This window comes from Balaenoptera musculus, chromosome 8 (genome assembly GCF_009873245.2).
Source record: "Balaenoptera musculus isolate JJ_BM4_2016_0621 chromosome 8, mBalMus1.pri.v3, whole genome shotgun sequence".
Taxonomy (NCBI): domain Eukaryota; kingdom Metazoa; phylum Chordata; class Mammalia; order Artiodactyla; family Balaenopteridae; genus Balaenoptera; species Balaenoptera musculus.
Window position 1 is genome coordinate 38,269,376 of NC_045792.1, and position 26,084 is coordinate 38,295,459.

Below are 26,084 nucleotides of genomic sequence, written 5' to 3' on the forward strand. Positions count from 1 at the left end.
CCGGATAATACACAGGATGCCCCCCAAAACACAGAATTATCTGGCCCCAATGTCAATAGAGTGAGGAACCGTGACACACAATTACTTTTCTAGAGGGACTCCAGAACCACTTCATTGTCCAAGGGTGCAGACTGAAATCAAAAGAATGGATGAAAGCGTCCTAATACCCTTTTCTTCCTTTTGATTCTTCTTGAAAGCTTTGCATATCTTCAAATAAGAAATACACAAAAGCACATGGAAGCAAATCTGAACTCGAGTGCTTTTTCTAGTACGTGTCATGAAGGATCTGATTTGTATATTAAATCTTAATATTTTTACAGCAGAGCTATTTCTTGCTCCTAGATTTGGTTCCTTTAATTGGGATATATTTTCTTCATGAGTTATTATATTTGGGTTTAGAAAAACCTTATAGACACCTGATTTTTTAATAATGGCAGGCTCACCTTTTTTTTTTTTTTTATTGCTAAAAATTGCCTTGTTTAAGCAGCTGTGTCTGGAAAAGGAACTCCAATGACTACACAGGAGACAGTGCATCTTATGAACTCACATTAATTCTCCAATGATGTTTTCCTAATTTTCAAGTACTGTCTAGCAGAGATGAAATGTTGAATATATTATAATAGAAAGGGAAGGGACAAAACAAATTAGGTAGTAGTTTGCTTTTAGATTTTATAAGCTATTTCTTTCATTAAACACATTTTCAGGCCTACAAATTTCTGCAACTCTGAGATCCACTGGCAGATGGGGCCATGTCATTAAATTCATGGTGACCACTATTAGATGTTCCTGAGTTTCAATTGAATAATTATAGTGATAAAGCAAATATGAGTGTTTTTATATTTTTGTTCCATTTGCTCAGCATTACAAAACCCATCCTGAAAAGGGAAAAAAATTAGGCATGACTTTAAAGAGCCACTCATTTGGTAAGTACCAAGAAGCCGCACACAGAATGAGCAGTAAAACATTGAGTTTCAAGGCCCTGGGTTCACAATGGAAATACATTTTCTGTCAGAATCTCATTTCCTTCAAGTCCTTGTAATTATCTGCTGAAATTCTTTTGCTTTATTTGGCTTATTCCTTGAACTTTTCTTCTGTTGGAGACCTTTGACACCTCACAAGGCCTTTGAAGATGGGGTAGGCATTTTTTCTAGGAGTGGAAGTGTTTGGATTCTTGAAAGAAGCTCCCTGCTGCATATTTTACTAAAAAGTCATGAGAGAGGACTATAGGAATATAAAGGGAGAGCTTTGGGATCTTCAAGGATCCAAATACCTAAAATAGGAAGGGCATTTCTGCTTGAAATGCTGGAGAAAGGAGCCACTCAATAGCGTTTTTTGAGTACCTGAATTCTTTGAGTACCTGAGATGTAATGTGGATAGGTAGCCTATCCACATTACATCTCATTTATTCCTTACAAAATTGTAAAAAGATAGATACTATCTCCATCTTACACGTGAGAAAACTGAAGTTATTTACCAAAAGGCACACATAGGTGGCAATCATGATTTGCACCCAGATTTATCTGCCTCAAAGTTCCCTGCTCCTCCTCTTAACCATTCTGGTTTGTCTCCAGGGAATATTTCAGGCCTCTAGACCTGCACTGTTCAACAGAGTAGCCACTAGTCAAACGGGGCTAGTCTGAATTGAGATGTGCTGTAAAATACACATGATTTTGAAGACTTACTACAAAAAAAGGTAACATCTCTCAATTTTTAAAATATTTATGTCATGTTGGAATATTTTGGATGTATTAAATAATATGTGTTATTAAAATTAATTTCATCTGTTTTCATTTTAATGTGGCTACTAGAAAAAAACTTAACATTACATATGTGGCTCACATTATGTTTCTACGTGATAGCACTGATCTAGATAATTTCCACTTAGGTTCCCAGAAGTGAAATTGTAGGATTTCAAAGGGAAATTTTCAGGAATTTAGAACATTAATAGGCTAATTCAATCTTTCTTAGTTTACTGCCTTTGGAACTTAGCAAACATAGATTTTAAATTCCCTTTAGAGAATGCCCTTCATATTGCACAAGTTGAGTGGTCATCTGGTAATCCTACAGAGGGACTAGAGTATCCCATGGTAACTAATTACAGTAAAGCCATCAATGATGCCATCATGGCTGGTACCTCTCAGAGCCAAAGCAGCTCATAAATTCCTACAGCCATTTTAGGTAGGGTGAAGATGGCATATGTATTCATCAGGAACGGAGAATTGATACAGAGGTTTCATTTTGGTTTGGGACATAAGTCTCAGAGCAAGTGTTACTTCTCTGGGCCTCTTTTGGTCATGATTTTCTAGCATAGTGGTGGATGTAATAATAGATGCCAATGAACAGAAATAAATGGATGCCGTCACATCTATAGTATAAAAACGCTAAGAAGTCCCATCAATGTGTTAGGTTGTGAGCCAGAAAGCTCCCTGGAGAAGCATATTTAAGATTTATAAAAGCAAAGCCAGCTAACTTCACTGTGGGCCTATGGATTATGATGTGTCCCTTGAACAATGACAAAAAGTCACCTCTTCCTCAAGCATATGTTAATCACAATTAAACTTTAGTTATGAAAAACATGGATTTTATTTTTTTAAAAAGTCTTTGGATAAACTCAAGACTAGAGAAAATTTTGTTTGCACACATAGCTATTCAGCCTTCTTAAAGAAAACTGGAAAGCACAGGTAATACCGTTGACCCTTAAAAACAAAGGTTAGGGGTGCTGACCCTCTGCGCAATCAAAAACCAAACTTTATCATCGGCCCCCATATCTGTGGTTCTGCATTTGCGGAACCAACTGCATGGGTTGTGTAGTACTGCCTTTAAGTGTACCCACGCAGTTCAAACCAGTGTTGTTCAAGGGTCCACTGAGTAGTCAAAAGCATGATTAGTGCATGTCTTCTGTGGACAGAGGAGTCTACTAAATACTACGAAGAGTATCAAATCGCTTTGTTATACACCTGAAACATATAAAATTGTATGTCAACTACACTTCAATTAAAAAAGAAAAAAATAATTAAAAAATGAAATTTAAAAAAACACTAAGGAAAGTATAAAGGAAGCAAACAATACAAATTCTGCCCTCAGGGATGGAAGGGATTTCTCTAATATGGAGAATTTGCTCCCTAGCACTGGCTGAGTGTTGAAGCCTGAAAAAAAGGGAGAAGTCACATCTCAGCTTCTTAGAAACAAAGCAGCTCCTTTGGAGCCATACTCAAAGGGAAAACTTACATAAAATCACGGATGCAACTCATTCCCAAGTAAGAAAGAAGCCATGGGATCTGTGACTTTCAGATAACTAGGCAGCCTCGTTTAGCAGTCTAAGGGGGTAATTGGGGTCTTATTCTACTGTCACTGTCTACCAGCTGTACCTTGTCATTTGGTATCACTAAATTAGGGCAGATTAAACAGAAAGCAACCTCTCACTTTCTGCCAAAACCCTGATATCGAAGATATTGATACTGATACTCTGAAACGGAGGCATCTCTTAGCCAGAGATCACAAAATAATTGAAGCGCTCCTAAGTCTTAAGATACTGTTTGTCACAAAGATTCAGTTCATATGTTATCTTTAACTTTTCTGAGATGATGCAATTTTGTTCTAACCTAAAAATTGTCACACGTATCTGATTAAATAACATTATTACTTAGTCTCAGGTGACTGGGTCACATGGGCTAAGTCAAAGCAGACAAACCTTGGTGGACATTTAAAAAATATAACCGAAGAAAACGGCCATTGGTTTAGTTCCCTTTGCCCAGTGTGTTAGTTCCGGTGTGAAGAAGTTAAGAGAAAACCCCTTTGTTTTAGTCACAGAGGGGTTATGTAGTCAACAGGAAACTGCTACTGACGAGATGGAGAGAGTACCTGATAAATAAATGTATGCTGGATGAATAAATATGTTATGGATCCAAGGAAGATACACAGGTAAAAAAAGAATTCATGCTTTTTTTTGGTTGTTCAAAACTTTTATTTTTTTTTTGGAATACTTATATTTATGCTTTTGTCACTATCCACAATGTGGCTTTTAAAAAAGGCCTGAGCCACTTTGTGTTCTCACTCCAATATAATCATCATCCCCTCATTCTTAGAATTCCTTTTCCCTGTCACTTTGTCTTTGTGTGGCTTGTATAAAATGAGGACCCTGGAAAAGAACACTTCCTGTGAACTTGAGAGACTAGATGAGCAGTGCCCAGCTCAGCAGGACCAGGGAGGTAAAACTAGCTGGAGAGCAGATACGTTACGATCTGAACCAAGGTATAGTTGTGCGCATGTCTGAAGGGTCGTGCTGACTCACCAGCAGCATAAGGAATATGCAGGTTGACCAGGGTGAGGTAGGATGGTCCACAGGATTGTGTGGATTGCAGGAGGGGGCAGTATATAAAATTCGTGGATTAAACACCTAGCTATTTCCTGAAAATGGCCTAGGTTCTAGAAAACAAAGATCTAGGTGTCTTGATTTTTTTTTTAATTTACAAAGATTCAAGACACTAATATGTTCATTCTTACGGTTTACAATGAAAGCAAATGGCTATGGTGATGCAGAGAAGACAGCTGAACTGCACCAGTATATTAAGACTTTTAAACGAAATTCTGAGTTACCTGACCTTATAAAAATACACATTAATATACTAAATACTGCACAAAGATCTAGGATGGGGGAATATTTAAAAATACATTTCTCTTGGATCAGCACCAAAAATATCATTAGTTTTCTGTACAACTTGTGACAAGTTTTCCAGTATAGGTTAAGTTAAAATGATTTTGATAAAAATCACAAACACCATGGAAATCATTAAAGATATATCCAATCAACTTTCAAATACATTTTGACATCAAGGTCAGGCAATTCACTTGGAAGGATATTATCGTGAGTACCACTGAATTACTGTCGTAAGACTTTTGATGTCAACTTTGTATGATGGGGACATTTCACATCTCACACTAAAGGAGGCACTGGGACTTAGAAACTTAAGAAAATTATTAGAACCATTAAGACTGAGGTGAAGAATTTGTGCAGCCTTCCACAATTTCAAAGAGGTAGTGATAGATGCTTGTCCTCCTGGCGATGTCAAATGCAGTTTCCTCCAGGTTGTTCTTCAGACCTGCTTTGATGTAGCGGTTCATCAGGAGGAGTTCGAGGGTATCTCTGCTGTCTCTGTTCCCAGCAGCAAGATGTAAGGGGGTCAAGAGGCCTTTTGTTTGGGCGTTGATATCTGCATCATGCTGCAGTAAGAAAGAAGCCACTCTGGTGTTATTCCACTTACAGGCACTGTGCAGGGGTGTCCAGCCATCCACAGTCACCGCACGAACATCTGCCCTGTGTGCAATCAGCTCCCGGACCACGTCTAAGTGCCCACTGTAGGCTGCTCGATGGAGCGGGGTGTACCCATCTTCATCTCGAGTGTTCACGTGGGTGGCCTTTTCTGAAAGCAGTCTTCGCACTGTGGTCAGCTGAGAAGAAGACAGATCTTTTACAAACCCAACTCGAAATGAAACAATAGGCAAAGAAAATTAAACCGTCTAGTGGTGTTAGATTTAATTAAGTTAAATAAAAACTTCCTTGTTAGCAGATGACTGTAAAATAAAAAAATAAGATTTTTTTTTTTTTGCGGGGGGAACTGATTTAACAATGAACAAGTCAGTGTTAACCATAAACTGTTGATTCTAAGAACATGATTCTCTGAATACCAAACCATACATTTATTCCTGGTCCAATGAAGGCTTATTGTATAAAAGCTATAGTCCTAGATGAATAATACAGGCTAGAACTGTATTAATATTTTATATTTCATCTGCGAAGAAAACATACTAATGGAACAGACTGATCTTTCTGTAGTAGGATTATCACACCAATATATATACTGTATAAAACTTTAAAAAATACCTACTGTATAGCACAGGGAACTCTACTCAATATTCTGTGATAAACTAAATGAGAAAAGAATCTAAAAAAGAATGAATATATGTATATGTATAACTGAATCACTTTGCTGTACATCTGAAACCAACACAACGTTGTAAATCAACTACACTCCAATTAAAAAAAAAAACTTCTTTTAACAGTAGAATACAATGGTAACAAGGAAGTTGAGATTAAGGAGCTCAATTCCTTCTAACTAAAACAACCTCAGATACATGTTTTCAGGAAGTGATTTTCAGTTTGGTCTGAGGACCTCTGGTGGGATGCAGTCTGCTCTTGGCTTAAAAAGTTATCCAAAAATGTAAGACCATTTAAGTTATAAGTTTATTAATACAGACATGGGGGAACTTAGTAAAACAAGATACAAGTGGCTAAGTGGGAAGAACAGACTTTGGCTGTTAAGCAGGGTCATCCTACTTGGACAATCCTGGGCAAATTAATGTTCCTGAATCTCAACTTCTTAATCTGTAAAAGGGGAAGAATATGACATATCTTATAGGGATATATGAGGATTAAATCAATAATGTAGTAAGGCACATGGTATAGTTGGTATTTAATAAATGTTAATTCCCATCCTCTCTTTACTAAATGATACTTGTCTTTAGGATGATCCTAATGACTTAATATGAATGATTTAAAAATATAGATGATTGCTTGCTCTCTTTATAGTTAATTATTCTTAAAGCGCCCCAAAATACCCATATGACACTTTGTAGCTTACTATGTGTTTTCGCCTACATTGCCTCTGCATAAAACCTTGTATGAAAGAGGCAGGTGTTATGGTGGCCATTTTTACAGATAAGAAAATAGAGGTGCAGAAACAGTAGGATTTGCCCAAAGTTACAGACCAAAGCGAGATTCAGGACAGGTCTTCTGACTTCCAATCTAATACTTTTCCTACTAAATTAAGGTTTCCTCTGTAACTGTTTTTTTTTTTTTTTTTTTACCCGATTTTTTTCAGCAGCCCAAAGAAGCAATTTGCTTGGATCTTTTTCCATTTTTTTTTCTTGCAATTGATACCACTCTTCAGTTTTTTCATCTTGCTCTTCATCTTCATCAGAATTCCCTACCCAGAGACTTTGGGTGCCAGTGGGAATAAGGTGTCCATGTGTTTCTAATAATTCAAGTTGGTTAAAGTGTTCAGAAAAGTCCAAGAAGTTCTCTGGGTCTGGTTTTCCATCATCATTTACTTTCTCTTTTTCCATTTTTACTACTATTCTAAATACAAAGCATTTCAAATGCCAGAGTATAAATAATCTTTCCAGAGATGAATTATGTCTGCTTTATTTTATTCATCAAGATCTGAAACACAAACACAAAAATTAGGAGCAAAATGGTTATTGAGGCTTTATCAATAGCATAGATAAGTCTTGCAAATATACACAAATAAACCCTGCCTAAACTTTTTTGGTGTTTATTAATACCCTTCACATTCATTAAATATTGGAACTGACAGATTTCAGTTATCTTTATTTTTAATATTGTTTTTTCTACTAAGTCAGTGGTTATAACTATTTATTTTGAATCTATTGATTCACATACTATATTGTATTATGCTAACAGTGATGAATGCTTGAAGCCTTGAAATTATAACTAATAAAGATAAGCATATTCATGATTTTTATAGACTAGACACACAGAAGCTATAAAGCAGGAGCAAAAATTTTTAGTTCCTAAAAAAACTACTTCCAAGACTCAGAGATTCTTAGAGATGGAAGAGCCCCCAAAGGACATGTGTCCCAATCTCTCACCAATGCAGATATCTTTATCATGACATCTGTAATAATCAACCTATTTCTACTTTAACAATTTCAGGCTTAGGAAAATTCACTGCTTTAAAAAGTAGCCCTATTCATTGACAGACAACTATAGTTCTTAGTTGGCTTCTTGTTTTGAAACAGAACTTTGGCTGTCATTTACTCCTTCATTCAACAAAGATGAATAGAACGCCTGGTATGTGCCAGTCTCTGGGTACTGGGATTCAATAATGAACAAGATCCACGTCTTGACCTCAAGAAGCTTCCTGTCTCGTCAGGGAGATTCGCAAAGACAGTGTTTAAGTACTATGATAAGACCATATCTAGATATGATGAATATACAGGAAGGTCATAATTAATCCAGTCCTCAGTGAGTAGAGAAGGCTTCCTGAAGGAAATGATATTTATTCTGCTAGGCTGCCATAATAATTTATAAACCAATATCAGCTTAAAGAGTTATGCAGCATATTAAACTTTAACCAATTAAACAAAATGAGAATAATAGATATTTAAAAAATATTTCTCAGCTTCCCAACTATATTTGTTGAAATCTTATCAGTCTTTCATGACTCTTCTCAGATGTTGCCTCCTTCATTAAGTCTTTCTTGAGCCTCCAAATTAGATCTGTCTCTAGTTTCTACTTTTTTGTGTGCTACATACTGTTTTATTTCACCACTAATTTTGTTCTTGTTTTAGTCTCTTAAAAGATTGTAAGCTTAAAGATAGGGACTATATTTAACTTACATTTATGTCCCACTTATATACAGCAAACATTAAGAAATATTTGTAGAATTAAACAGAATTAAAGCCCTATCACTTGATTTTGCTTGGAATGGATTCTGAGAAATTTGAGAGTTAGTCGTGTACCCCTAAGATACTGATTTCTTTCTACCTAATTTTCACGAGTTTTAATTGATACAATCCTAATGCATCATTAGATTTTATTACTACTGCCAAGAACATTAAAGTCAAATTTAAATTTATCACTCATGACCAGTACCTTCTCTGGACCTGTTACTTTGTTGCACAATGAAAGGATTGTACTAAAGGATTTCCAAAGACTGTCCAACTTTACAGAGTCAATCGAGAGACCCTATCAGAAAGGCTTTATGTTCTAATATTTTCACTTTTCTCAAACTATTCTCTGAACCTTGCAATACAAAAGTGATCACAAATCTACTCATTAAACACTTTATTAAATAAATACCAGTAAATACTGTATAGTTCATTTGTCATTTGTATCAACCCACAGTAACATTATAGCACAGATCTTATAACCCCCCTTTCCTTTTCATAAAAACTCTCTTTTTTATAATTTAAATTTACTGTTCCAGGTAAAATAAATTACATATAAAAATTTCTTAATGGATTTAATTTAAAAAGTCAACCCCAGGTGCATCTCCCTGATTCAGGACTTAAAAAGCCGATCAAGATACCTACTTGATGATACTCTACCAAGAACTAGGGTATGTTTTTTAAAGACCACATTCCATAAGAGATCTAAACTATGTCAACTCTTAACTCAGTGACAGGTGGGGCCGTAAACCCCATTTTACAGGTGAAGGCGCTGAGGTTCAGATAGATTAAAACAACTTTCAATGGAACTAAAAGCCCAAATTTTCTAATTCAAAAGTTTCACATTGTTTTTTAATGCACTCTATTTTACTGCTGTCAGCACAAAGCAATGCAGATGTGCTGAACCCGGGATCCAGGCAGACAATAAGGGGACGCAGGGAAAGGATTGTAAACTGGAGTCCGAATGCTCAGTCTCTGGGGAGTGGAGGTGAGGGAGAAGACCACCAGTCCCGGCCCTCCAGCACCGGCTGGTCACTTCACAGGCCCGGGAGTCGCGTCTGCGGCCTTCCGAACTTCTACGAGCGAAGAAGCCGCTCCAGCCCTACTTAGGACCCACCACGCGGCCCGATTCGCAGGGCTCGGCAGGGGTCGACAGGGGACCCTCCCCTTTGGGCCCAGGAGTTCTTAGGTGGCGTCAGGCGACCAGGAAGCGTGGCCCCGGACGAGAAAGACCTACCCACCTTAGAGAGTGGAAAATCGCCGCCGGGAAGCTCGCTTCCGGGGTTCGTCCCCCGGGCTACTCAGGATTGGCTCCTGTATGGGGGCGGGTCCTCGCTGCAACTTTTCCTGCTACCTTACGGCAGTCGGCAGCCAATGAGAGGAGTTGAAGCGCCTACGTCATTAATGAGGTATCGCGAGAGAAGGAGGTGCTTTTTCCTCTCCCGCTTAATTCAGGTTTACGGTCGAGCGGCTTCTCAGGCGGTGCTGTTGCTTTTCTTCTCAGGAATCTCCGTCCTTCTTTCCGGGTAAAAGACAGCCTCGGGTCCCAGGGTGGGGCTTTGGAGAGTCCAGATGTGGGGTAGTTTAGGAGTCGCTTTCTGTATCTGCAGGATCTCGGGCGGAAGCCCAGAGAGGATTGACTCTGGGCCGAGTAGGCTCGGGAGGAGCCTGGGAGGTTTCCGCGTTCTGGTTTCTGAGGGTCCGGTGGTGCGGGGCTGCTGAGGCTTAGAATCCACACCGAACCAGGAATCCGGACGTGGGAGGGGTCGTTCCGCGGTGGCAGCCACTCCTCCCCAAAGATCCTGGCCATTTTCCTTGAACCACGTGTTTCTGCTTATTTACACTACCTTTAAACGTGGACCCCCTGTCTTTTCAAAACAAGCCCATGCCTTTAAGAAAAAATTTTGTGTTTAAGCAGGAAATACGGGGTCGCCTCATGCTCCAGAGTAGCCCATGCATGCAACTTAAACATTTCTGCACATCCAGAGTTGGTGTGCTAAACCAGAACTATTGGGTGTGACCCTTTTTGCCCATTCATTTAACAAACATTAGCTTCCCGTGGGGCATGGAAAGGGAAACAGGAGAGGAGCTTAATCATAATGGTGAAACTAGAGTGTCACTGGAGATATGTTTTTTTGGGTTTTTTTTAAGCTCTGAAAATAAAAGTATAGTAGTGCTTAATTGAAAATGAGACAATTCCAAAATTGCCAGTCTGCTTTTTAAAAATGTGTTTTGAATAATATAATTTTGTTTTAGAATTTGGAATCGAGTGAGTTTTCTGACGTGTTTGAGCACAGGACCCAGGGGTACTTGGAGAGAGAACTGGTCCTGGAGGAGCTGGACTGATCATAGAAATGAGTCCTGCAGATGCTCTGTAAGCACCTATCTTCCGAAGTCTTCTTTGTTGCTTTGGGTTTCTACAGTCTATCAACTATGATCACCATAAAAGAAAACTTATTTAATAAATTATGAGTAAATAAAGACCTTGCCTCTGAATACAAGTGTTAGTCATCAAAAAGAATATTTGGAATGGTTAACAATTCATACTATATGTTTATTAACTAAAGATAATATGCAGCTATAGATTGGGGTTTTGCAGTAGGTTGGCATATTGCTATATAAGTTTATGTTCTTAGGTTTTGTTTTAAACTATTGAAGCTATAAATATACTTGAACTAAGTCTTACTAGCTAATGCAAGTCTTTTTTCCCTTAATTATTTTTGGCTGCGTTGGGTCTTCATTGTTGCGGTGGGCTTTCTCTACTTGCGGCGACTGAGGTTGCGGTGTGCGGGCTTCTCATTGCGGTGACTTCTCTTGTTGCAGAGCTCAGGGCTCTAGGCGCGCAGGCTTCAGTAGTTGTGGCACGTGGGCTTAGTTGCTCCGCAGCATGTGGGACCTTCCCGGACCAGGGATCAAACCTGTGTCCCCTGCATTGGCAGATGGATTCTTAACCACTGAGCCACCAGGGAGGCCCTGATGCAAGTCTTTTAAAGCAGATTTTTAAAGAAGTAAATTGCTTTAGTACTGAATAAATTGGAAATGAATCTGACTAAAATGAAAATAAATAAAAGGACTAGAAAAAGTTATGTGGAAAAAGCTTCAAACTTGGAATCTTTCACCCTTCTTTTAATTTCTTTTTATCTATCTATCTATCTAATCTATCTAGACTGCACTGGGTCTTTGTGGCAGCGCACCCGGTCTTCCTTGCAGTGCACAGGCTTCTCTAGTTGCGGGCTCTAGAGCGCGTGGGTGTAGTAGTTCCGGTATGCGGGCTTAGTTGCGGCATGTGCGGTCTTAGTTCCCCAACCAGGGATTGAAGCCGGGCCCCCTGCATTGGGAGCGCAGAGTCTTAACCACTGGACTACCAGGGAAGTCCCCTTAATTTCTTAATTAGTATTGTGTAACCTTGGACAAATTAGCAAGCATCTAAACTTTGTCTCAATTTCTTCATTTGTATAATTGGATTACAAATGACTCTGAGGGCTTCCCTGGTGGTGGCGCAGTGGTTAGGAATCCGCCTGCCAATGCAGGGGTCACGGGTTTGAGCCCTGGTTGGGGAAGATCCCACATGCCACCGAGCAACTAAGCCCGCGTGCCACAACTACTGAAGCCTGTGCGCCTAGATCCTGTGCTCCGCAACAAGAGAAGCCACCGCAATGAGAAGCCCGTGCACCGCAACGAAGAGTAGACCCCACTCTCCGCAACTAGAGAAAGACGGCACACAGCAACGAAGACCCAATGCAGCCAAAAATAAATAAATTTTTTTAAAAAATGACTCTCAGATTAATTCTCATATTTAAGTAAGAGACCTCAAGGGAAAATACCTTACAAATTGCTATGGAAGTCTGGGTAGTAATGTGATCTGAAAGTATTCTGACTTACCTATATGTATATAACAATCAGAACTGTGCATATCATTTTGAAGTTTCTGAAGAGAAATCTTTTCTGGAAAATTCTCTTATGTATAAAGATTTGAATTTTGGAGATATATATAAAATTTTTTTTGAAGTTCGTATGGTTTTGTGAAAACAGCCTGAGTTTTAATACCGGGTTTTAGTTCCATTTCTACCATTTTGTTTCATGATAAATCAGTTAATTTCTCTGTATATAGCTTTCTAGTTTTTCAGAGATAATAATACTTAACCTGTTTACATGTGGGAGTTGAGATGATATCAGGGATACCAAAATATTTTAAAGACAATTAAAAGTTATATTAAGTTTAAGAGAGAATTAATAATTATCATATTGCTGCTTCATATGAAAGTACTTTTTTTTTTTTTTTTTTAGAAATTCACGTTCTTTTATTTATTTATTTATAACTGTGTTGAGTCTTCGTTTCTGTGTGAGGGCTTTCTCTAGTTGCGGCAAGTGGGGACCACTCTTCATCGCGGTGCGCGGGCCTCTCACCATCGCGGCCTCTCCTGTTGCGGAGCACAGGCTCCAGACGCGCAGGCTCAGTAATTGTGGCTCACGGGCCCAGTTGCTCCGTGGCATGTGGGATCTTCCCAGACCAGGGCTCGAACCCGTGTCCCCTGCATTGGCAGGCAGATTCTCAACCACTGCACCACCAGGGAAGCCCTGAAAGTACTTTTGAATACTACCAAATTTAAATGGCATTGTAAATTAGTTTTGTTACTTGGCCAAAGTCATTAATGAAAAACTAACTTTGTATGGAGAGCAACCCTCTTCAGGGCCCTGGATGTAAGTTACTAGTTTATTAGGATAAAAATCTACTTATAAAGTAAGGAGAAGGGCTTTTTAAATTAACCAGTTAATTCTAATTTTCTTGGGAAAGTGCAAAGTGGATAAATAATAAGTTTAGATACTGGGATCAGATCCTCTTGCATTTTTGCTGTGGAACAGAGCAGGAAAACAACCAAGCTTTCAAATCCAGGTTACATATCAGTTTATGAAACTGGCTGTAATGAGGCTATACATTTCTGAAGCAGTTACAGAACCTTTTTAAAATGTGTGTACATTTGTTCTGCTTTGTCTTAGTGGTAAGAAAACAGTGACGTTAATGGTCTGTTGAATGCTTCAAATTTTTGGACCTAGTTTAGGGCTAGAAAAATGATTTTACGTCATAACTGCTATTATTTTATAGATTTAGGTTTCAGTTTGCTTGAACATCCTTTTAATGAATTATATTGACGTGCTTCTTCTTTTCTAATACAGCGATGATGAAAATACATTTAAAATCTTAGTTGCAACAGATATTCATCTGGGATATATGGAAAAAGATGCCGTCAGAGGAAATGATACGTTTGTAACACTTGATGAAATTTTAAGACTTGCCCAGGAAAATGATGTGAGTTTAGTTTGCATTTTTGCAATTTCTACCAAGTTCCCTTACTCAACTTGCTCTTTTTCCTTTTAAAGATAGAGGTTTGTTTTATAGGCCCATGTGCCGAAAGCCCAAAGGAGATTTTGTGTTCTTTATTCCCTGAATTCAAGTAGGAGCTACTTTTGTAAATAGTCTGTAAAAATTTACAAATATTTACAGTGTTTACTGAGTGCAGTATCCTGTGGCAGTTTCTATTTGAAATCTAAAGATAACTGTCATAGTTTCTGCTTTCAAAGAACATGCAGCAAGCAAATCAGTATGTGAGATATGATAAATGTCAAAAATGCTCAGATGCAAGAGCCATAAGATTATAAACAGCATTTCCTGGGAGTTTGGAGGTAGAAGAGATCACATTTAGATGAGGATAGCAAGATGAGGTGAATGAAGTGGCATTTAACTTGGGCTTAGAAGGATGGTAGGCTTTTAATGAGTGAAAAGCAAAGAGAGTGTACACCTCCCGTGAAGCAGTAGGAAGGGCGCAGAGGTGAGACGATTGGTCCATTAGGGGTACAGCAGCTGTTTGGCTCACTGGTAGGTCGCATGTTAGAAAGCACGCTGAAAGACGAGAAATGTGGTTTGAGCTGCATCAAGAGCTTCAAATACCAGATTGAGGAGTTTGTACCCAGTTTAACAGAAAGTCTTCTGGCAACAGAGTACAGCATGAAGGCAAGATAAGTTGGAGGCTTTTTAAAAGTGGTGCCATGGAATGGAAAAGAGGAAGTGAATGCAGGAGATAATACAAAGAGAGGATTTGGATACTTTGGTTAGTCAGTCGTAGGGGGTGGGGATGAGGGAGAAGGGGATGACGGTGACTCTGGAGTGTATTATGTTTGGGTGGATGGTGGTACCAATAATAGAAGTAGTTTTTAAATAAGGAAGATTTCTTCCTTATTTTCATACTTCCTTATAACATACTTCTTTATGTGGGAAGGTGATGAATTCTGAGTGAGACCATTTGAGTTGGAGATTCCAATAGGACATTCAAGGAAACATTCCAGGAGACAGTTGAAATGTCCATCTCGAGCCCAAAAGACAGCTGGGTAATAAACAAAAATTCTGGGGACTTGCAAACTTCAACCTTGACTTTTCCTCAGAGTTCTCTTCAGTTCTTCTGCAAGTCCTTTGGTTCTTATTCCCAAATGTACACAGGTGGAACCTCTCTACTGTTTTCTACCTTCATGTCTGTAAACTTAGTCCAAAACTTTTGTCATATTTTGCTGGACTGCAGTAGCTCCCCTTAGGTTTTTTTACTTCCATTCTTTCCCCCTACAGTATTCAGCATAGCAGCCAAAGTGAACTTACAAAAATCACGTCAGATCATGTCACTCTGCTGCTTATAATCTTCTAAGTGGCCTTCCATTGAATCTAGAATAAAAATTAGACTACAAGGTTCAGTGTGATCTGGCCCCTGCCAGGAGACTTCATCTCCTTCCACTCTGCCTGGTTGGTTTGTGCTTCATCCATACAGAGATGTTTGTTCTACTCTGGTACCTCTGCATGTCTGGTTCTCTTCCTGCTCAGAGCACCTTGATCTTGCCAGGATTGACTTCTCAGTTCTCAATTCAAGTTTAACCTTTTTTGGGGAGGTCTTCCCTGATGTCTCCAAACACTCTTATTTTTTTTTATAGCACCATCTGAAATAATTTATTGAATTATTTACGTGTTTATTATCTTCTCCACTAGAAGGTGAACTCCACGAGAATGAAAAATCTTTTTTGTTTGCTCATGTGTATCCTAGCACCTAGAAAGGATCTGGCAAGCAGTAGGCACTCTTATAAATGTGTTCATGAATGGGAGAATGTCTAGGACTGTCTCCTTTTACCCTGAGGGCAGAGAAATTTGCAGTCAAAGAAGGTCTGTTTCCTGCCAGAGAATCCTCTGTTCTTTCTTTTCTAACTCTTAGGTGCTGAAGTATTTCTTTCCCTGAGCACGAGCTGTTTTTTTTTCTTTACCTTGTCCTTTCCTTCCCTTCCATTTCCTCCTGTTTCTCCTCCCTGCATCCTTTAATCTTAACTGCCCCCTCCCACCTACAGCCCCATGCTGGTACTTCCAAATGCATGTTTACTTCCCCCCATCATTTGTGTTTATTATTTCTTCTTATTGAAATCTAAATTCTTCCCGATTTTTAAGTCCTCTATTTTGTGGGCCTGTGCCATCTAACCAGCCTTATTTCTACTCTCTAGTTCTTTGGAATCTTTTTTTATTTTTATTTTTTGACTTTTAATTTTGAAACAATATCAATCTTACATAAACATTGCAAGAATAGTACAAATAATTCCTTACCCTTCACCGAGATTTTCCTACACTTTACCACATTTGATTTATCCTCTTCATAAACACACACACACACACTTTTTCTGAACCATTTGAGAGTAAATTACATAAGTAACCACAGTGCACTTATCAAAACCAGGGAATTATGTTGATTCAGTACGATTATGTAATTCTAAGATGCCGCCAGTTGTCCCGACAAAGTCTGTCATAGCAGTTTGGGGGCAGGTCAGTGGTGTCTAGATCCCAATCCAGGATTACATTTCGCATTTAGTTGTCACGTCTCTTTAGTCTCTTGTAATCTGGGATGTTTCCTCAGTCTGCCTTGTCTTTAATGACCCTGACATTTTTGAAGAGTCCAGGGGAGTTACTTTTGCAGAATATTCCTCAGTTGGATATGTCTGACGTTTCCTCATGAGTAGATTCACTTTGGGCAGGAATACCACAGAAGCAAGTTGTGTTCTCAGTGATCCCTGGAGTCACAAACCAGTTTTTAAAAATATTAAAAAAAATTTTTTTTTTGCTTGTGTTAAAATACGCATACCATAAAACTTCCCATCCTAACCATTTTTAAGGGTACAGTTGAGTAGTGTTAAGCACATTTGCATGGTTGAGTGACCAATCTCCAGAACTCTTTTCGTCTGGTAAAAGTGAAACTATATCATTTAAACAACTATTTCTCTTTCCCCTCCCCTGTAAAAATGTTTGTTTGCTTTGTTGTTTTTGTTTTGTTTCTTCTATGCCTTGGATTATGATCATTTTCTCCCTTTACTCAAATCATGTTTAGTTTTTTGGGTGTTTTTAAAATTTTTTATTTATTATTATTTATTTATTGTTTATTCTTGGCTGTGTTGGGTCTTCGTTTCTGTGCGAGGGCTTTCTCTAGTTGCGGTGAGCGGGGGGCCACTCTTCATCGTGGTGCGCGGGCCTCTCACTGTCGCGGCCTCTCTTGTTGCGGAGCACAGGCTCCAGACGTGCAGGCTCAGTAGTTGTGGCTCACGGGCCTAGTCGCTCCGCGGCATGTGGGATCTTCCCAGACCAGGGCTCGAACCCGTGTCCCCTGCATTGGCAGGCAGATTCTCAACCACTGCGCCACCAGGGAAGCCCCATGTTTAGTTTTGAAGACCTGGCTTAAATCCCACATTTTTATTGAAGTCTCTCTGACTCTTGTTGGGGCAGAAATCTTTTCCTTCTTCCCTTCTAAGTTCCCTGGCTGGTCTAATAATTAAGTTGACGTAGACAGATTAACAGGGTAAAAACAAATTTCATACGTATGGGAGCCCCACAAAAATACGAGACTCCTCAGCAGTGAAGTAGTTGAGGCTTATCTGCCATCCTGAGCTAAGGAGAAGGGGAAAGGAGTTTGGGGCTTTCAAGGGGAGGAAGACAGTGCACAGGAAGATGAGAAGATCAGATGTTTGGTAAACAGGTGTTTGCCATGCCATGCGATGTCTTTCTGATATCAGAAATTATCTCTGGTAATAGCTCTCTTCCTGGTACATGCCCCCCATCCAAATTCTTTTAGGCAGTTTAGAGGGAGGTAAAACAGCTTTTCCTGACTCTGCTGGGTCTTAATTGCCTTCAGCTCAAAACAGTCCACATTGCCAAAGTGGTCCATTTTGTGGTGACATATTCTGCTGCCCTCACTACTGTAGCCCGTGGTGATCTGTATTGCTGGGTTCTTTTGTATAATTAAGAACTTAATCAAGTTTCTTTACGTAGATTGTATGCTTTTGAAAGTGTGTTGGACTTTCTTTCTGTGTGATTTCCCTTCTCTCTGGTTGTTCCTGAATGCTCTTCCTCGAAATCTCGTTCATCCTTCATGGTGCAACTCAGATGCCACCATGTTAGCCCATTCTTCCCAGACGTTGTCCTCAGATGAATTTCCTCCTCTCAGTTGGAATTAATTGTAATGTCATCTCTACTCCTGGTTTGTTTATATATCTGTTCTAGTGCATGTCAGAGTCTGACTTACGTTTAGATGCTTAGCAGTTTGTCTCTCCCATTAGATTTTGAACATATTTAGGATAGGGATCGTATTTAATTCATCACACTCAGTATAGGGTATGGCACGTTGTCTGTGTTTAATGAGGGCAGGGACATCCTATATTTTGTAGATTGCTATTTCCTTAGCTGCCAGTGCCTGTAAGGACTCTAAATAATTGTTGAATGAATCAAGTGAATAATTTGGATTGAATCTGCTATCCCTTCCATAAGCTTTATTAAAGTGCTAAGTTTATGTTTGATTTGGATAACTTTAAAGAAAGAAGTATGATCACTTTGGGTAGTGTGAGTTAGAAACTTGGTGTAGTAATTTGAAGATGGCCTTTTTGAAGGTGACCTAGGAACCTAAGCTGAAGTCAGATTAATAACCAGATTGAAAGGCCCTTTGACTAAACAAAATATGAAACTTTAAATCTCCACACATAATAGTATCTTTTACAAGATTTTTTTTCTATCTCTTTGCGCTATTGTTTTAAAAGTTTTATCTATAAAACATACTAATTTTCACACTATTTTCTGTTGATTAGGTGGATTTCATTTTGTTAGGGGGTGATCTTTTTCATGAAAATAAACCCTCAAGAAAAACAGTACATAACTGCCTCGAGTTATTAAGAAAATATTGCATGGGAGATCGTCCTGTACAGTTTGAAATTATCAGCGATCAGTCAGTCAACTTCGGTTTTAGTAAGTAAGTATATTTAAATGCTTAAATGAATGTTTCCTTATGATAGTTAATATTACATGTATGTATAATATATAATATTTTCTGTATAAGACACATGAACACGGTAACAATTAGCCATTTTACCTTCAGTATAAGCTATTTCCTTGGTAAATGTAGTTCTTTGAATTTTCTGTATATTGTTGTATTAAATTCTATTTCCCTAATTAATAGACTGAGTAACTTCTCAAATTTTTTTTGTACATTTGATATCTCTTCTGTTCATATCCTTTGTCCATTTTAAAAATTGGGACATTTTTGTCTTTTCCTATTGAATTTGCAGGAGTTATTTCTAGATATTAAGCCTTTGTTAGGCATGTATTTTTTCCCACTCAGTGGATTGTCTTTTGACTTTGTTTACAGGGCCTTTTGATGACAGAAATATTTAATTTTGATGTTCATAGTCAAACATGTTATTTTTTTTCTTTAATATTTGTGCTTTTGGGACTTATTTACAATATCCACCTAGAACCCCATGTCATAAAGGTACTCTGTTTTTTCTTAAACATTGTACAGGATACCACACTGCATTTAGTTGAAATGGTCTCAGAATCTCCTTTCGACTATGCCAGTCTTTTTCAGACAGACACTGACACTTTTGAAGTGTACTGGTCAGATATTTTGTAGAATGTCTCTCAACTTGGGTTCTTCTCATGATTAGACTAGGGTTATTGGTTTGGGGGAAAGAATATTCCTTATAGGTGGAGTGCCCTTCTCAGTATGTAAGGAGTACATGCTATCAACATGGCCTGCACTGGTGAGGTTAACCTTGGTCACTTGGTTAAGATGGTGTCTTGCAGGTTTCTCCACTGTCAAGTTACTATTTTTCCCATTCCATATACTGTTTGTAAGAAGTGAGTAGCTAAGTCCAGCCCACGCTCGAAGAGAGGGCGTTACGTTTCACTTCCTGGAGAGAGGAAAGAGTATCAAAGAATTTATGGGTGTGTTAAAACCACTACAGTAATTAGTAAATATTTTAGGGGAGGCTATGCAACTATTCTGTTTCTCTTTAAAGTTTGTCCAATAATTTTAGCATTTGTCAGTGGCTCTTGCCTACAGCAGTTGTAACTGCGGTGTCCTAATGGTGATTTTCTAAATATTTCCCACATTCTTTCTGCATTTATTAATTGGAATAGTTCTGTAAAGATTTGTCCCTTCTCCCCCATTTGTTTATTTATTTATTCAGTTGTCTATATCAGTAGGAATTTATTCAATTGTTTATATCAGTATGAACTCATTTTTTTTCTTTTGGATTGTAATCTATCTATCTATTATAATCTATTTTGTTGCTCAAATAAATTGTTCCAGCTTTAGCCATTGGGCACTCTTTCAGACCACCTCTTGGGTCCTTTCAGCATGCCGTCATCTTTTCTCCCCCCTTTTTGGTACTGTAAGATGCTCCAGGTTAATTTTGTATTTTCTTTTCCCTAGCCCTAGACTCATCCATTTCTTCAAGGAGTCTTGGTTCATTTTGGAATGGTATTTGGAAGCTGGAATCTGGATGCTAGGCATGCACATGGCTATTGTCTTGTCACTGCTTCTAGGCTCTCTCAGAGCACAGAGCTTAAATATATATACACACACACACACACACATACACACACATATATACACATATTGTACACACATGTATACATGTAAATGTAAAAAGAAAATATATATATATATATAAAGTAACCCCTGAAAACAAACATAGCTATATTTATTTCTTATCTATTTGTGTATATATATTTTAAAAATGAGTTTATATTGGGAGGTAGATTTTTGGAGATATTTTTATGTAAGAAAATGGCTATTTTTAACTTCGGATTAATTTGGCTGAGTATAGAATAGGATTTTAAAAAATTCTTGTAATTTTTAACATGTGTTCTTGTTTTTAAGAATTCTGATCAGTCTTTACCCATCGTCTATTCAAATCTAAAACTTTATTATTTTTAAACTGCTTCACCCACCCCATAGATGTGTTTACCTATTTCTTCGCTTACTATTGCTGTTTCTTATGTTTCATTCCTTTTGTCTAGATTCAGTTTCCTTTCCGAAGTACAGTTTTTAGTAGTTTTTCACTGCCTGTCAGTAAACTCTTATTTTTTGGTGCTTTTGAGGAGTCTTGCTATCATTTTAGTTGCTGGAAAAGCAGTATAACATAGTGCTTAAAAGCATGGATTCTGATATAAGACTGTCTGAGGTCAAATCCTGGATCTGCCCTACCTTAGTTTCATTATTGTGAGATGGGAAAAGAATAGTGCTAATCTTACAGAATTGTTGTTAGGAGTAGTTGAGTTAATAAGAAAATTGCTTAGAATAGTAGCTGGCATAAAGAAAGGAGTCTTTTTGCAGTCTTACTGTGACATATTTAGTTGTGGATTTAGTTCTATTTATCCTGCTTGGGCTACATGCATTTCAAACTAAGAATTTTTTTTGCAGCAATTTTGGAAAATTCTTATCCAGTATGTTTTCTGTTTCCTATTCTTTTTCTTTCTGAAAATTATTTATATTTTACCCACTTTTTAATATTCCCTATAACTTTATCTCTTTGTACTATATTTTGGATAATTTTCCCTCTGGTTTACTAGTTCATGTAAAACATAGACCAAAAAAAAAAAAAAAAAAAAGATAGGGAAACTCTGAAAAAAGAAGACTCCTGAGTAGTTACTAGCTCAATTCAATCCCTATCAAAATTCCAATGACATTTTTCACAAAAATAGAACAACCAACAGGTACATGAAAAGGTGCTCAACATCACTAATCATCAGGGAAATGCATATCAAAACCACAATGAGATATCAACTCACACCTGTTAGGATGTCTATCATCAAAAAGATAAGAGAGAACAAGTGTTGGAGAGGGTGTGGAGAAAAGGGAACCCTTGTGCACTGTTGGCGGGAATGTAAATTTGTGCAGCCACTATGGAGAACCCTGTGCAGGTTCCCCCCCAAATTAAAGATAGAATTATTATGTGATCCAGCAATCCTACCTCTGGGTGTATATCCAAAGGAAATGAAAATGGGATCTCAAAGAGATAATCTGCACTCCCACATTCACTGCAGCATTATTCACAATGGCCAAGATATGGCAACAACATAAGTGTCCATCAGTGGAAGAAGGGATAAAGATGTGATATATGTATGTGTGTGTGTGTGCAGATATATATGCACACACACAGCCATGTATATATATATATTCAGCCATGAGAAAGGACATCCTTTCATTTGAGACAACATGGATGGACCTTGAGGGCTTTATGCTAAGTAAAATAAGTCAGACAAAGAGACAAATACTGTGTGATATCACTTATACAGTATATGGAATCTGAAAAAGCTGAACTCATGTAAATGGAGACTAGAATGGTGGTTACCAGGAGCAGGGAGTTGGGGGAAAAGGGGAGATGTTGATCAAAAAAATATATAATTTTCAGTTTAAAAATGAATAAGTTCTGAGGATCTAATGTACAGCATAGTGGTTATAGTTAGTAATATTGTATTTTATACTTGAAAGTTGCCAAGAGAGTAGATCTTAAATATTCTCAGTACGAAAAAGAAATGGCAATTATGTGACATGATGCAGCTGTTAAGCTAGGTGTGTGTGAAGCTTAAAGTGGTAAGTAAGCTATAGTGGTTATCATTTTGCAATATATGAATGTATCAAATCAACACATGGTATACCTTAAAGTTATACAATGTTACATGTCAATTATATCACAATAAAGCTGAAAAAGAAAGTATATTACAATGCTACAATAATTTAAAAAGTGGTATGACTCATGAATTGATAGGCAGATAAGTGGAAGAGTATAGAAATTCCAGAAATAGCCTCAATACATGTGGGAATTTAGTATTTGATAAAGGTGGTATCTCATATCTCCACAAAAAATATAGCTTATTCAATAAAAGAACTAGAAGAAACTGTTAGACATTTTTTAAAAAGATCTGGATGTGGAAAAGACTTTTCTAAGTATTACACAAACCCAGAATCCATAACAAAAAAGATTGATATGTTTGTCTTTGTAAAAGTAAATTTCTGCATGGCAAGAGCCGCCCAAAGTGAAGTCAAAAGTCTGAGTTCAACCAGGAAGAATATTTGCAACTCATGGCAAATTACGGTCTAATTTTCCCAATAGTTAATAGTTAAGTAGTTCTTTCGAGTCAATTAAAAAAAAAAATCCATGACTTAATAAAAAAATAGGTAAAGAATATGGACATAGTTCATAGAAAAGGAAATAAAGTAGCATTTAAACATATTAAAAGAATATGAAAGATGCAAAATGAAGTATACTGATATATTTTTCTCCTATAAGATTGATATAGATCAGTAATTCTCAGTCCTGGGTGCACATTATCATTACCTAAGAATCTTAAAAAATACTGATGCCCTGTCTCCAGGTCAGTTAATCTTTCTGAGTGTGTCTTGGACATTGGTGGATCTTCAAAGATTCCTAGAAAATTCTAACATGCAGCTAGGGTTTAGAACCACTGGCATAGATTGAAAAAGCTTGATAATGTATTGGGTTGGCCAAAAAGTGCCTTCGGTTTTTAAGTAAAAATAAAAGACACATTTTTCCTTTTCACCAAGAACTTTATTGAACAATGTATTCACCCTTTTGTTCCACTACCTTCTGCCGTTTTTCAGGCAACTTCATAATTCCATCTTCCAAAAACTTTTTATCTTTTTGAGCAAAGAACTGTTCCAGGTGCCTTTTACAGTCTTCCAGGGAATTGAAATTTTTTCCATTAAGAGAATTTTGTGAAGACCTAAATAAATGGAAATCCGAAGGTGCAATGTCTGGTGAATATGGTAGATGAATCAGAACTTCCAGCCAAGCTGTAACGGTTTTTGCCTGGTCATCAAAGAAACATGCGGTCTTGTGTTATCCTGATGGAAGATTATGCGTCTTCTGTTGACTAAATCTGGATGCTTTTCGTCCAGTGCCACTTTAAATTAGTCCAGTTGGGAGTAGTACTTGTTGGAATTAATCGTTTGATTTTCCAGAAGGAACTCATAATAGAGGACTCCCTTCCAATCCCACCATACACACAACATCACCTTTGGATGAAAACCGGCCTTTGGTGTGGTTGGTGGTGGTTCATTTCACTTGCCCCACGATCTCTTCCATTCCACATTATTGTACAGTATCCATTTTTCATTGCCCGTCACACTTTGTTTTAAAAATGGAACTTTTCATTACATTTAAGTAGAGAATCACATGCGGAAATACGGTCAAGAAGGTTTTTTTCGCTTAACTTATGTGGAACCCAGACATCAAAGCGATGAACATAACCAAGCAGGTGCAAATGATTTTCATTGCTTGTTTTGGATATTTTGAGTATGTCGGCTATCTCCCACGTGGTATAACGTTGATTGTTCCCAGTTAATGTCTCTATTTAATCGCTCTCAACTTCATCTGGTCTACCTGACCAGGGAGCATCGTCCAGTGAGAGATCTCCAGCACGAAACATCGCAGACCACTTTTGACACTTTCGATCAGTCACAGCACCTTCTCCACACACTGCACAAATCTTTTGTTTTGCATTTCGGTTGCGTTTTTACCTTTCTTGAAATAATAAAGCATAATATGCCGGAAATGTTGCTTTTTTTCTTCCATCTTCGGTATTAAAATGGCTACATAAACCTTCACCAATTTTCATAAGTCTTTTTTTTTTAAATGCACGCTGATATGACAGCTGTCACATACAATCTAACAAAATTGTTTCAAATGAAGTTAAAGACAACTAAGCGCTACTAGAGCCATCTTAGGGAAAAAACCGAATGAACCTTTTTGGCCCACCCATTATGTTGGTGGAGTAGGAGGAATTAGTCTCATGGATTGCAATTGTACTATGAGTAAATCATACAACCTCTGTGGAGGGGAATTGGCAGTAGTTATCAAATTTACAGATACACTCGTTCCTTTTGACCTGACAGTTTCCTTCTAGATATTTTCCTATGCTCTCACAAGGGCAACTTTGTACAAGATTACTCACTGTAACAATATTTGTAAAACAAAAGGCTGGAAATAGTCTAAATGTCCATTGATGGGTAACTACTTAAACACGTTATAATAATCCATGCAGTGTACAGCTAAAAAAATCACAAGGAAGCTCTTTATGTACTGATATGGAATGATTTATAAAGTATGTTAAGTGATAAAGGCAGGGGGCAGAAATCTATATTGTGCTACCATTTGTTTAAGAAGGAAGATGTATTTATTTGCTTTACAGGTATAAGATATTTTTGCACAGATACACTAGAAATTCCTAATGTTATTTGCCTCTGAGAAGAGAAGCTTGGTGACTAGGGGTAGGAGTGGGTGGGAACTTTAAGTCATCCAAGTAGTAAGTGATAGAGCTGGAATTTTTAATCTAGGACTTTTGGATTCCAGAGTAGATGTATTTCTCCCCCTCCCGCTTCTACAAATAAAAACCTTTTATAAAGGCTTTCAAAATTTTGAAAGCCTATTTCCTATTAATCAGATATTCAAATCTTTCATACAATTCATAAGCATCATATATTTGTGTGGTTTTCTTTTAAAGTGTAGTACTTTGAGATCTTTTGAAACTTGAATTGAAATGAACTGCTGCCTTGGATTTTATTTTTTTAAAGCTCCAAACTAGCGGTCATTTGCCAGCTTAGATCATCCAGTTTGCCTATAACTGTATTAATTTTTTGGAGGAGGATAATGGGGGAAACAGCTTTCGTCTCTTATAGAAACTTTTCTTTCTTTCTTTCTTTTTTAAGGTTTCCATGGGTGAACTACGAAGATGGCAATCTCAACATTTCAATTCCTGTGTTTAGTATTCATGGCAATCATGATGATCCTACGGGGGTAATTATTGGGTTCTTAGTTAGTTGAAATTTTAGAAACGATCAGTTTAGTTTGTCTTTGGAAAGCATTCTTTCACTTCTTCCCAGCAATTTGTAGTCAAATTGAGTCAAAAGTTCAAATTGACTTTTTATCATTCATATAAGCTTTTATACTGCTTTTTAGATAATTTTTTAAAATCTGGAATAATAAATGGCATGTGACATACACATTTATTTCATAAGTGCCAAGGTTAACAATAAGTAACCAGGAGGAAGAATAAACACCTAACATTTATATAATGCTTTACAGTTTACCAAGGGCTTTTGTATCTCTTATCACATAAATCTCACCTGTAGGAAATGAGGGTTTCATGAACAGTTTTAAATCTAAATTAGATCATCTTATTTTCTGTTTGATATGAAAGTACAGACTGTCTCTAGTTTATGAGGGTTCGACCTTAGATTTTTCAACTCTAC

The 26,084-nt window shown here is 37.6% G+C and overlaps 2 protein-coding genes across 4 annotated transcripts in view; one reads left to right on the forward strand and one right to left on the reverse strand.

The window, feature by feature from the left end:
- Positions 1–3,953: 3,953 nt before the first annotated feature.
- Positions 3,954–9,772, reverse strand: ANKRD49 (ankyrin repeat domain 49). 2 transcript variants are annotated; one of them, XM_036862638.1, is made up of 3 exons: positions 9,711–9,772; positions 6,865–7,219; positions 3,954–5,448 (listed from the first exon to the last, which is right to left on the reverse strand). In XM_036862638.1, the coding sequence occupies exons 2-3, from the start codon at positions 7,120–7,122 to the stop codon at positions 4,987–4,989; spliced, it is 720 nt and encodes a 239-aa protein (XP_036718533.1). In that variant the 5' UTR covers positions 7,123–7,219; positions 9,711–9,772; the 3' UTR covers positions 3,954–4,986. The 2 variants fall into 2 exon arrangements, with proteins under 2 accessions (XP_036718533.1, XP_036718532.1); XM_036862637.1 differs by lacking the exon at positions 9,711–9,772 and adding an exon at positions 7,838–7,952.
- A 120-nt stretch (positions 9,773–9,892) lies between these two features.
- MRE11 (MRE11 homolog, double strand break repair nuclease) overlaps positions 9,893–26,084 on the forward strand; it is a 75,529-nt gene continuing 59,337 nt past the window's right edge. Inside the window, exons 1-5 of one of the 2 annotated variants that reach the window (XM_036861949.1) lie at positions 9,893–9,995; positions 10,726–10,843; positions 13,645–13,777; positions 18,616–18,776; positions 25,542–25,629. In XM_036861949.1, the coding sequence (XP_036717844.1) occupies positions 10,824–10,843; positions 13,645–13,777; positions 18,616–18,776; positions 25,542–25,629 (402 nt within the window). In that variant the 5' untranslated portion in view covers positions 9,893–9,995; positions 10,726–10,823. The remainder of the gene's footprint in view (positions 9,996–10,725; positions 10,844–13,644; positions 13,778–18,615; positions 18,777–25,541; positions 25,630–26,084) is intronic. The other variant, XM_036861950.1, reaches the window with a different exon arrangement.